We start from the raw sequence: 13,592 nt of genomic DNA, 5'->3' as shown, positions 1-13,592 counted from the left end.
GTTCTTCAGGTTGCATAAGGTTAGTTTTTCTAAATGTTGACAAGAAAGGTGAATTAAATAGACAACAAAGTCATAAAGGTTTTAGTATGTTTTAAAATCATGTCTTAAATAATTAGCATTTCATTCTGTTTGAATATTAGGCTCTTGCTCTGGATGTGCCATATATTTAGCTTTTAACAGATAAAATATTTTAGCTAAAAATAGGTTGAAAAGATTTTCTGAAGATGTTTTTAGATAGATTTAGAAGCAGTCTTTGTACTGATTTGCAAACAAGAATTTTGTCCTAGAAAGAAAGAACAAGAAACTAAAGATTTGGGAAATTGAGCCCACCCTGCAGAAACCCAGCCTGACAAAGACTTCTGTTCTAGACTGCATTTTTTGCGTCAGTCATGGGGACTCCTTTGCCTTTGAGGTGCAGAAGTTTAGCTTCTCTCCAGCTTACCTTTTTCTAGTAAGGTTATTTTAATCTTAGCTTCCCATGAACTTAGTCTTTTGTTAAAGATGCTGTTTGAAATGTTGCTTGATCTTTTCTATAGTAGATTTTGACTTTCTGTGGGGAGCTTTTACCATTTACACCATCAGATGGTATCCATACAAAAAGGAGTCCTGGAGCTATGATAAATGCATGGGTGTAAGATGATAATTAAAAGCAGAAAAATCATTGATATAAATTGTATATAATGTCAAAATTCTGAATTAAAATTTTAGAGCAAACTTAATGATTTCATGTCATGCCAGCCCACAGACATCTGTAAATTGATTTTAATGGATGGTGGATTAATGGATTAATTATTTTAATGAATTAATTCCTGAGAATCTTCCTTTTATTTTTGAGATTTGGTTTCAAGCAGGGAGGACAAAATCTACTCCCAATACCTTGTAATATTTTAATGTAATTGAATAACAAATATTTTCAAACTCTGCAAGCCAGAAGATTAACCAGATAAGATTAAAAATGAGGTTTCAGAAATTATAATTGTACTTATAATAGATGTACGTGCTTTTGTTGTTCATAGAGTGTAAAACTTTCCACCAAAAGTAGTTAATGCTTGTGATGATACTGTCCTCAGGGTCTCCAAAGCTCCTCCTCCTCCCCAGACTAGACGCCCTTTGTCTCACCCTCTCTTCTTTGAGAGTCAGTCTTAGAGCAAGGCTTGGTTACTCAGGGAGGATCGCTGATATTCCTCAGGTAAATCGAGGAAGAAGAATCTCATGTTGTGATCTCTGTTGTTGAACCTGTAAAGTCTTAGACAAGGGAATGCCTCATATTCATTTTTGTGTCCTTGGCACCTGGAACAGCATTTTGACCTTGTGGTATTGGTTAAGCATCTGTTGAAGGAAGTTTATGAGCTGAGCTCAGGTATCATGAAACTATCAGTCAAAGTCAGAGCATCTGGAGCTACTTAGGAACTGCAGAACCACTTTGCCGTGCACAACACAGCCTCGGCTTCTCATTCTGATTCTCCGCTCCTAATATTTACGTGTGCCTTTCCCACATCTTCTTAAATGAGGTAAAGAACACAAAAATGAGCCTTTATTCTTTGCTCTTATTTTCATATATATTGCAAATTAAGATTAAGCTTAGGTCTTCTACTTTATTATTTTCCATACTATTAGGTTATAAGCACTTAACAGAATCTTAGTAAGTACCTTGACCCTTTGACCTTTGTTTTCCCCCTAGGGATAGGGGATCAGATGCATCATGGAAGAATGATCAAGAACCACCACCAGAGGTACACGTATAAGTCTTTTTACACAGTATTTGAGAGAGGAAGGTAGGACTCGATCTTATAAATCCATCATTCTTGGCCTGAAGGAGGTCCTCAAGGCTGCTCACCAGTCACAGTGCCTTTTGCCAGCCTATGTGCTCTCCCCTGTCCCAGATGGCTTTTATACCACCCAGCGTTTGTGATCATTTCAGGAAAAAAAGTTTTCAGTCACATTTTAATAATTATCAGCATATCATTTTCCTTAAAATGTCCTATTTTTATCAATTTCGTCAAGGCCTGGCAAAGGCAGAATTGTCATTATTAAAAAAAAGTTTTTTTCTTTAGTAAGTTCACCATGTGGGACGTGATTATACACCATCACATTTATTGATGGTGCTTTTAATAAGCTGCCTTTCTTTTGGAGGTACAAAATCATTACAGTCTACCTACTTCTCCATCTTTTACAGTATAATTACCTCCCTAAAAAGAGTGTTCTTGTATTTCTTTCTTAAATCCATGCCAGCAAGACTATTTTTATGTCTCAAAGTAGCTTGATATATATGGTCTTCAAGTTATTAAAATACGAAAATTACAGCAGTGAGTTATACATTTATTAAAATAGTGTGAATTTATACAGTATAAAAGAAAAATTGTAATTATTATAAGTGGGAGTTTTTAAATGTGCTCAGTAGTTCTGATGAAGTTGCTCAGTTTTGTAAATTCTTGGTATTTTAGATTCAATTTTGGTCATTTTAGATGGTCTCAAACAGTGCTGAAAGTTCATGGTCTATGTTAATTTCTGATTTTGCTGGAGCATGAGTCAGGGAGTGCCCACTTACATAGTCACTTAATCAGTGAGCAGTCCTAGTTTAGTATCCACACTGCCATGGGATTATGTTTTCTGATTTGTGTCATGTGTACATGTGATTTCCACTAAGACCCTGAAGATTCACTTAATGTTCTTAGTTATGTTCAGGACATCTTAAAAGTATTTGGGGATTCACAGAGGTCTTGAAACATATTTCTTGTGAAATCCAGATATTCTAATACATCCCTGTTGTTTTAGACCTAAGCATTAAAGTTGTTAATTATGGAATTGTTAATAGTTTATAAAATTGGTTTGATTGGGTTAATTTTAAAATTAAATCACAACATAGTTCATGGGAATTGTTTTCTCCAAGTAGTCGACTGGATGTCTCTATTTCCGTAATATGAGAAACTCTGAGATTCTAAATTTTATAATGATCAGATTTTGTAGTATAGGATTATTGCCTGGTCTTAATTGTAGACTAGAATTTGGAATTTGCGGGGTTTGAACTTAAAAAAAAAAAATCGTGCCCTGAAAATAGGAAATACTGAACTGGGATAAAGGAGCATAATAGTGAATACATCTTACTCATCTCCACATCCGTTTCTAACATGAATACATAATTTGAGTTGAATAAATGTGTTCAGTGAATGCAAATTTAATTTATAAGAAACATGTGAATTTTTCTCTGATTTTGTGAGGTGGTAGCAAAATATTGCCAAAGTAGTCGCTCTAAAATAAACTATTGCCAGCTAAGATCCTTTAATACATCCCTCCTGCTTTTTTTTTTTTTCTTAACATCTTTATTAGAGTATAATTGCTTTACAATGGTGTCCTCCTGCTTTTTAGGATAATGCCCAGTTATTTAAACTGGCCCCATGAGGGTCTTTATTAACTTCTCCAATTTCATCATCTCAAAGTTTGCTGTGTAAGGAGCTTTCGCTTTGCCTTACAGAACCACTTGTACTTCTCTAATATACGGTGCCTTTGCACGTATCCCCCACCCACCAAAAGCTTCCTTCCCCTTGTTCATTGCTGACTCATCATCAGAGATTCACCCTGGGTCTCCTGTATCAAGTCTTCCCTGCCCTCTTTCCTCTTTCTGTAGCCCCATAATCCTAGAGCACTGTCATAGCACTTGTTTATTGGCTTATTTATCTCTGTTCTCATTTGAACCGTTTCAGAGAAAGCAGTGTCTTCCATCTGATCTCAGTACTTTCTAGTGTCTGGCTCAATACCAAATCTAACATGAGCTTAAAATTTTTAGTACATTAAAGATCAGTAATAGAAGATCATGTGTTTCAAGGTACTAAAATTAGTTGATGTTTTTGAATTTGATTATAGATTCTGAGGCAGATCAACTCTTGGTTCATGGAAGATTCAATCTAGAATATATTTCAGCAAGATCATACTGAAAATCCCATACAGAACCTTTCATGTGTATTTTATTTCTTCCTTTTAATTAGGGAAGACATGTATACACGGTGACCCTGCTTTTGTATTTTTTTAACAAAACATAGTAATTATTTTCTGAAATTAATAAGATAGTAAAATACCTGAATTCCAAGAAATCATAGAAGTTATACAGAGCTAACAGGTCTTGGTTTTTGGTAGGCTGTAACAGTGGATCCCAATTCTTAGTGACATCTGAATTTTCCCTCTTGTAATTTAAAATGATTTCTTCTTGGAAGTTGAGTCATTCATGTATCTACTTATCAAAGACTTTTCCTACGGTCCTATCCAAAGAGCATCCTAGTGATTTTCCCCACCCTTACTTTGCCTTATTATTTATTTATATCCCTTACTATACCTCACATTGTATTATTAAAATAATTAATCCCTATAAAGTGTTTAAAACAGTGCCTGGCATATAATGGGTGTGTGTAAATTTTTGAATGATGAAGGGTATAACATTCACTTCCATTTTTATATTAGATCTGATAATTTATGTATTTGCTTATTCCTCACTACTCCTGTCTTTCGAATTGTTTGGCAGCTGGCACTCTGATGAATCGTGACTCTAAGCTGGCAGTCAGATTTCTAGCTAGGGAATACTCGTATCTGAAGGGTGTTTAAGATCAGCATTTTAAAGTTACCTATCTGAAACTTCCTAGGAATTCACAACAAAACAATATAAAAAAATCTTCAGTACTCATCTTCTGTGTTAGAGTCATTAGGCATTTATCAGAAAATATTTGTCTATCATATCTGATTTGAATATTACTGGTAAATATTAAGTATTGAAAAGGGTAACTTTTCTGTCAGGGTCACTGTTAAATATATACCATTGAATTGGTAAATGCATGTGACATAAATCTATTTTTCTGTGCAAGGCCTTAGATTTCAGTGATGATGAAAAGGAAAAAGAAGCCAAACAGAGAAAAAAATCTCAGATTCAAGGCCGGAAGAAATTCAGATCTGAATTTAATGAACCAGGTGAGTTAAATGTAATATATAGTCATTTTTTCATCTTCATTTACATCTATATAAGTTCCTCAGTAATAAAACTGAGGGAAACATCTGGGGGTCTTCTCTTTATGCTCTGGCATCTGGCTAGCATTGGAGGCATTACACACAGCATGCGATGTGGTGGGAGAGTCACGGGATATTCATCGGTGGTTTTTCAGGCTCATGGATGTAAAAATGGCTCCTAGGGGTAAAAGGCAAACTAAGCCTTGGTAGAATCATTTGTACTCATCAGTACTTTTTTTCTTCTCTCTTTTTTTTTTTTTAGAAAGCTGTTTGCTTCCATTTTTAGAATTAAATGATGTGGTGCTTAAGCTAAAGTCAAGGTGTTTTATTTCCTGTTGACATAATGCAATCACAGAAGAAAGTCTTCATGTTGCCTTTTTATATCCACATCCACTTCCCTCTTCCTCAGCTCCTGACAGCCACTGATCTGTGGGCCATTTCTGTGATATATTTTGTCCTGTCAAGGATGGTTATATAAATTAGTGATTGGGTTTTGTCACTGAGCACCATTTTCTGGAAATCATCTAGATTGTTGTATGTATCAAGTTTCTTTTCATTCCAGGGTAATATTCTGTGGTGTGAATATACCACAGGTGGTTTAACCATGCATCCAGTGAAAGACATTTGGGTTGTTTACAGTTTGGGGTTTTATGAAGAAAGCTGCTTTATACGTTTGTGCACAGATTTTTATGTGAACACAGATTTTCACATTTTTCTGGGATAAATGTCCAAGAGTACAGTTGGGTTATATGGTACCGTTGCAAGTGGACAACTTTGGGGTCAGGGGCACTGACACACACACACCCCAATGTAGTTGAAAATCTGTGTATAACTTATAGTTGGTCCTCTGTATCCGCAGTTATGCATCTGTGGATTCAGCCAACCCTGGATAGTATAGTATGTATTTATTGAGAAAAATCTGCTTATAAGTGGACCTGTGCAGCTCAAACACATGTTATTTAAAGGGTCCACTGTAGTTGCATGTTTAGTTTCTTGAGAAACTGCCATACTGTTTTTCGTGTGGCTTTACCACTTTATGTTCCTATCACCAGTGTATGTATGAGTGGCCCAGTTTGTCTGCATTCTCACTAGCGTTTGGTATTGTCATTATTTTTTATTTTAGCCATTCTGATAGGTATGTAATGATATGTAATTGTGATTTTTAACTTGTATTTTCCTAATGGCTAATGATATTGAACAGCTTTCCATGAGCTCATTTGCTATCTGTGTATCTCTTCAATGATGTATTTGTTCATGTCTTTTGCCCATTTTCTAATTGTATTTCTGTGGTTTACTCTTGAGTTATGAAAGTTTGTACATAATTTCTTCCAGTCTATAGCTTGTGTTTTCATCCTCATAAAAGGATCTTTTGAAGAACAAAAATTTTTTATTTTGATGAAGCCCAGTTTATCTGCTTTGCTTTTATAGAGTCTGAGAATTTCTTTCCTAGACCTACATCCTAAAGATTTTCTCTTTTTTTTTCTGAAACTTTTCAAAATTATTTTAGCTATTTTAGTTCCTTTGCCTTTCCATATGAATTTGAGAACAAACTTCCCTATAGTGACAAAGTCTTGCCAGGATTTTGATAGGAATTGGGTTAAACCTGTATGTTGGTTTGGAGAGAATTGACATCTTAACTGTATTGAGTCTTCCATTCCACAAACATGGTATACATCACCATTAATTTAGATCTCTTTAATTTCTTTCACCAACATTATGTAGTTTTCAGAATGCGAGTCCTGTACATTTTTTTGTTAGATATACACCTGAGTATTTCATTTTTGGGGAATCATTGTAAATGGTGTTGCATTTTTAAGTTCGTGTTCGTGTGTTCATTTCTAGAATACAGAAATACAATTACTGTTTGTATGTTTAGCTTGTGTCTTGTGAGCTTGCTGAACTCACTAGTTCTAGGAGTTTCTCCCTTGAGATTTTCAATGTAGACAATTATGTCAATGGCAGATAAGAACAATGCCCCCCCCCCCAGTCTGTATGCATATTTAGCTCTGTTTCTCACCATTACTATCTATAACTTGTGGCACTATATTGAGTAAATATGTTTTGTTCCTGGTCATAGAAGAAAACATTCAGTCTTTCACTATTAAGTATAATGTTAGGTGTAGGGGTACTATAGATGTCCTTTATCAAGTTGAGGAAGTTTCTGTCTAGTTCTGTTTTCCCTGAGCTTTTTTTCATAATCATGAATTTTGTCAAAATTTTAAATTCTGACAATTGTTTTTCTGCATTGATTGATAAGGTCACATGACTTTTTCATTACCTTGTTAATAAAGTAGATTACATTGGTTTTAGAATATTGAATGAGCATCATGGGAATAAACCGTGCTTTGTATATGTTGTTGAATTTTGCTCATATTTTGATGAGGATTTTTATGTTTATATTCATGAGGAATATTGGTCTTTCTTTCTCTTTCTTTCTTCCTTCCTTTTCTTTCTTTCTTTCTTTTCTTTTTTTCTTTCTTTCCTTTTTCTTTCTTTCTTTCTTTCTTTCTTTCTTTCTTTATTTTCTTCTTTCTTTCTTTCTTTCTTTCTTTCTTTCTTTCTTTCTTTCTTTCTTTCTTTCTTTCTTTCTTTCTTTCTTTCTTTCTTTCTTTCCCTCTCTCTCTCCTCTCTCTCCTTCTCTCTCTCTCTCTCTCTCTGTCCCTCTCATTTTTTTTTACCTGGTTTTGATGTCAGAAGAAGATTTCTACTAGCTTCATAAAATGACTTGGGAATTTTTTTTATTATTATTTTCTTGAAAACATTTTGTAGATTTGGTGTTAATTGTTTAAATGTTTGGTAAAAAGTCTCCAGTGAATCACCTCAGACTGGAGTTATCTTTTTTTGGGAGACTTTTAATTACAAGTTCAATTTCCTTAATAGTGATATCTTTTTCACATTGGATAGATTATAGTAGGTTGTGTTTTTCAAGGAATTGGTCCATTTCATCTAATTCGTCAAGTAATATGTGTAGAGTTGTTTACAGTATTGCCTTAACATCCTTTTGATGTCTTTCCTGATAATGATCGTTTGTGTCTTCTATTTCTTTGTCAGTTTTGCCTAGAGGATTGCCAGTTATGTTGCTTTTTCACAGAGCTGGTTCTTTATGTCATTTAATTTTCTTTATTTTTCTATTTGCAGTTTCATTCTTTCAGCTCTTTATCATTAACTTTCTGCTGCTTGCTTTGGGTTTATTTTGTTCTGGTTTTTCTAGGTTCTTGAGGTGGGAGCTTATTTATTTAAGACTTTACTGCTTAAACTTGTTCCACAGATTTTGGTGTGTTTTATTTATTGTGATTTAGCTTAATGTTCCTTTGTTTGTTTTTATTTACCTTGAGACATCCTCTTTGACCAATGGATTATTTAGAAGAGTATTATTTACTTTCCAAGTGTTTGGAGATTTTTCTGTAATCTTTCTGTTATTGATTTCTATTTTTGATTCCATTGTGGGTTGAGAACACAATCTGTATGATTTCAATTCTACATTTTTAAAAAAGTTTTATTGAATATGCTCTATCTAGGAATATGATTTTGGGCAGTTGAAAGTAATGTGTATTTTGCTGTTGTGTGGTGGAGTGTTCTATAAATGTCAATTAGATCTTGTTAGTTGATGGTGGTATTGAAATTTTCTCTAGCCTTAGTGATTTTCTGTATAGCTGTTTTGTCAGTTGTTGAGAGAGAGAATGTGGTTGGGGCATGCATATTTAGGATTACTATATTTTCTTGGTAGATGACCCCTTTATCATTATAAAATGTCCCAGTCTTTGCTCTGAAGCCTGTTTTATCTGCTATTAATGTATATAATCCTTCTTTCTTTTGATTAATGTTTGCATATTGTAGCTTGTTCCATCCTTTTGCTTTCAACATGACTGGATCATCTGAAATGTTTCTTGTAGATTGTAGTTATGTTTTATAATCCACTCTGCCAACTTCTGTGTTTTAATTGGTATATTTAGACCATTTATATTTAATGTAATTATTGATATGTTAGGGCCTTAAATCTGTGTTTTTCTGTATTCTCTCTAGTTTTTATTTCTCTGTTGTCTTTTTTCTGCCTGCTTGTGGTTACTGTAACATTTTTTAGAATTCCATTTGCATTTATCTGTGGTGTGGATTGTATCAGTTAGTATGGTTTTCTTTCAATGGTTGCTTTAGGTCTTAAATTTTATATACATAAGTTATCACAATCTGCTGTTGTCATTTTACTAGTCTGAGTGCAGTGTAGAAACCTTGCCTCTCTATGTGTCCCTTTATTTTCCCTTGTTAATAATATAAATTGCTTTAATGTTTCCTATACAATAAGAATCACATTAGCGGTTATAATTTTTGTTCCAGCCATCAAACAAAATTTAGAAGACTCAGTCACAGAAGGAAATTCTCTTGTATTTACTCCTGTTTTTGCTTACTGTGTTCTTCTTTCCTTCCGGATGTCTTACGGTCTTTTCTTATATTGTTTCTGTTTAGAGAACTTGCTTTAGTCATTCTATTACGGTAGGTCTGCTGGAGATAAATTCTTAGCTTTTCTTCGTCTGAGAAAGTCTTTGACTTCCCTTTTTCCTGAGGATGTTTTCACTCAGTATAGAATTCTAGATTGCCAGTTTTCTTTTAGCACTTGAAAAATGTTGTGCCACTTCTTTCTGGCCTCCATGGTTTCTGATGAGACATATACTGTCATTCAAATTGTTTTTTTCACGTGGGTAAGGTATCATTTCTCTCTTCCTCTGCTTTCATCTTCTTTCTTTGTTTTTAGTTTTTAAAAGTTTGTGATGTTTCTTGGTGTAGACTTCTTTGGGTTTATCCTGACTGAGATCCATTAAGCTTTTTGAATCTGTGGGTTTATGTCTTTTGCCCAATTTGAGAAGTGTTCAGTCATTATTTCTTGAAGTACATCTTCTCCCTCATTTTTCTTCTCCTTTCGTTCTAGGATTCTGAAGATGTAAATATTAGTTATTTTGTTACAGTCCCACAGATCCCTTAAGCTCTCTCTTCACTGTTTCCCCAGTTTATTTCCTTTCTTCTTTTCAGACTAGATACTTTTCATTGTTCTATCTTCTTTCTTCTGTCCCTTCATTCTACTGTTGAACCCTCCCTTCAGTTTTTAATTTTGATTATTAAATTTTCAATTCTGAAATTTATTTTTCTTCTTTGTATTTTTTTTTTTTTGCTGAGGCTTTCTATTTTTTACTTGTTTCAGTGTGTTCCTAATTTTTTATTGAAGTGTTTTTATGATGACTACTTAAAAACATTTCTCTGATAATTCTAACATCTATCTTTGTCTTCTTGATGTTGGCCTCAATTAGTTTTCCTTTTTCATTGAGTTTCAAATCTTTGTGGTTCTAGGTATGATGAGTGGTTTTTAATTGAAACGTGGACATATTAGTTATTATGCTGTTTTTGTTTTTAAAACTGTTCTGGCGGGGAAAGGAGGGAGGTTGCATTATTATTATTACTACCAGGTGGGAATAGGAGTTAAGCTTTTGTTTATAACTTCTGTTGACATCTGAAGCCAGGGGTGAATCATTACTGCTGCATACGGGCGGGCCTCCTCTTGTGTCTGGTGGGGGTAAGAGTGCTTCCGGGCAGGCCTCCTTTTGTGTCTGGTGGGGGTAAGAGTGCCACATTGCTGCTCCTGACACCATGGGGGATGGCCTCGTTATGCTGGGCACTGATGAAAGTCCTGGCTCTCCTAGGTTTTCTCTGACTCCACCCGAAGTACAGGAAGTGGAGGAACACTGTGTTACTGCTCTTGGAAATGCAAGTCCAGGTTCCCCATGAGGTCTCCACTGTCTTTGAGGGGAGGCTGGGAACTGGCTCCCTGCTCAGCCTCTTCTGACCACCCTGGTTGGGAGGGCTAGCCAGGCCCCTTACTCAGCCTTTGAGAGTGTGAGTGAGGTTCCTGTCCAGTTTTCTCTGTGGTGTTTGGCTGAAATCAACTGGTTATTGTCTCAAAGTTTTGTCTTGCTTTCCGTTTCCTGATCTCTAGCCTTTTGGATTCATTTAAAATTGATAATTTTAAGCCTTATAAAATTGTAATTACTGTAAGGTATACTAGAAGTTAAAGAAGACATTATTGAAATTTTAAACAGTGGTTTTTTTTTTCTTTCTTACTAGGGGCATAGAAGCCTCTAGCGGTATTCTTTTATTATTTATTTATTTATTTATTTTTATATTTTATTTTTTGGCTGCGTTGGGTCTTCATTTCTGTGCGAGGGCTTTCTCTAGTTGCGGCAAGCGGGGACCACTCTTCATTGCGGTGCGTGGGCCTCTTCACTGTCGCGGCCTCTCTTGTTGTGGAGCACAGGCTCCAGACGCGCAGGCTCAGTAGTTGCGGCTCACGGGCCCAGTTGCTCTGCAGCATGTGGGATCTTCCCAGACCAGGGCTCGAACCCGTGTCCCCTGCATTAGCAGGCAGATTCTCAACCACTGTGCCACCAGGGAAGCCCCTAAACACTGTTTTTTGATATATTAAAGTTAATTTTAATTTTGTTTTTATGCTTTTTTCCCCAAAGGTGAAGAGTTTGCAGAAGTACATCAGAATTGGAATGTTCATAACTCTGCTTCAGAGCCTTCAAAAGGATATCACAGCAGAGAATTCACACGAGGGTTTTCCTGGGGCAGATATCCTCGGTCTTGTCCTGGCAGGCCCCCACCTCCACAGTTTTATAACTCAGAGCACATGGTATCTCAGGAGACTTCAGGATTTCCACCCCAGAGACAGGATGGCCCTATGATGCCACAGTATCCCTTCCCTCCTCCCGGGTTTGACATGCGTAACTTCTCACTCCCTCCCCCTCCACCACCCCCGCTGCCTGCACCTGCAGACATGGGCTGGGCTGCCCCTACTGTGGCGCCTCACCAGTTAATTCCCCTACCGTACTCCCTCCCCCCACCTCCGCCCCCCCCACCTCTACCTCCCCCCTCCTCTTCTGTAGATAGTAATGCTTCTCATTTTGGTCCTTACTATTAGGTGGATGTATGCATTTCCTGAGAAATGTGGACTTTATATATATATATACACACATGCACACACACATATATATAGGAAGGATTTTTTTTTTAAAGAGATTGTGTAGCTAGATTTTTAAAACATTGTAAATTATTAAATGGTTCCTTCAGTTGTAAGTTGATATATATTGTAATCTTTGTGAAATTGTATTCATGAAAATTTAACATTAAACTTGGGGGGGATCCAATTATGTGGTATTAAAACTTTGAACACCACCCAGTTAAACAGTATGTGTAGATCTAATAATAATAGATCTGGAGCAACTTTCATCATGGATTAAAATGTACTGAGCATATTGATTATGTTTTTGGTATATCTGAAAATAAGATGTTAAGTCCTATTGAGAGTCTTTAAAATAAACTATTTTTATAAACTTATACTTTGAAAATTGATTTTCATTGTAAATGCAGTTTACTAATAAACGTAAATGTCCTAACTTTTTTTTTTTTTTAAGTAAGTGAAGGGTACAAAGAAGAAAAGCCTTACGTCTTGGCAGAAGCCATGTCTATAATTAAAGTTAATATTTATTTATTTTGCACAGGCAGGCTTTCCATTATCTATGCAAATTTCCATTATTTGGGCATGATCCAGTAGGCTTTACTGTTTAACCATGTAAAGAGACACAAGGATTATTCACAATAAAATATGTTATTTATTCACAGTAACATGTATTTACTGCCACACTAGGAGACTGTGTCTTCCATATCTGTTTCCCAGATTCTCGGATGCCTGGCACAGACTAAGTACTTAATAAATATCTGTTGAACGACAGACTGAATTTAGAGTTTTTAATTAAATGACCAGTGAGTAGTATTTTACATGATTCATGTACTCATGAAACATAAACGTAAGGAAATTAGAGAATTTGAGAGATAGAAGAGGCCTTGGGAATAGCCAAAACTAGTCCTAATTTAATAAGTATGGAGCAACCTGACTAGGGACTCCAGGGAAGTTAAGTCACTAAGGTTGCCAGTGAGGTGGCAAGGAGTTAAACCTAGTTCTGATCCTCAGACCAGCACTTTGTACTAAATTGGTGTTTTTCAATCTTTTGTTCCTTGACACTCTTACAAAATAGTACTTGTATGCACATTGGGGTAATCTGCTAATGTATCACAAGCCCCTGTACTCTGGTTGCACCGAGACCCCACTTCGCCTCCCTGTGGGCTGAGGAGACTCTTTTCAGGGTTACTGGGTAATAAGATGAGAGGTTCTTGCTCTGGTAGTACCTTGGCTTTATCATGTTGTGCTTTATATTTCTTTCTTGAAACATTACTGCAGCTTCTCTTTAGGAGTTGCCTTCATAGATTATGGCACAGTCTTCTGGTTGATGGAATATTGTAAGAGTTACATGAGATTATATCTAAGAACACTAAGAAAACCCCGAAACTTCTTTATAAAAATGGGAAGAGTGAGATGTTGCCATCCAGTTACAGCAAATCAGTAAGCTGTTATAATCACCATGGCATTTAGAAAATCTTTAGACCTCTGTCCAAAAGTAGTCGGTAGATATTTGACAGTAGTTATTTAATATCTGAAGAAACTTAGAGCTGAACCATACCATTTGATTTCTGGTTTCAATTAAGCTGCTACCTTAAACACT

General features: G+C 35.7%; 1 protein-coding gene across 1 annotated transcript in view; it reads left to right on the top strand.

Moving 5' to 3' along the window:
- The window catches only part of NAF1 (nuclear assembly factor 1 ribonucleoprotein), a 39,076-nt gene extending 26,707 nt beyond the window's left edge, over positions 1 to 12,369 (top strand). Inside the window, exons 6-8 of the mRNA XM_081239160.1 lie at positions 1,682 to 1,733; positions 4,851 to 4,953; positions 11,496 to 12,369. Coding sequence (XP_081095286.1) covers positions 1,682 to 1,733; positions 4,851 to 4,953; positions 11,496 to 11,953 — 613 coding nt within the window. The 3' untranslated portion in view covers positions 11,954 to 12,369. The remainder of the gene's footprint in view (positions 1 to 1,681; positions 1,734 to 4,850; positions 4,954 to 11,495) is intronic.
- Positions 12,370 to 13,592: the final 1,223 nt, after the last annotated feature.

Source organism: Mesoplodon bidens, assembly GCF_964165515.1.
Source record: "Mesoplodon bidens genome assembly, chromosome: 1".
In the NCBI taxonomy this organism is placed as follows: Eukaryota; Metazoa; Chordata; class Mammalia; order Artiodactyla; family Ziphiidae; genus Mesoplodon; species Mesoplodon bidens.
This window is presented reverse-complemented; position numbering and strand designations above follow the sequence as displayed.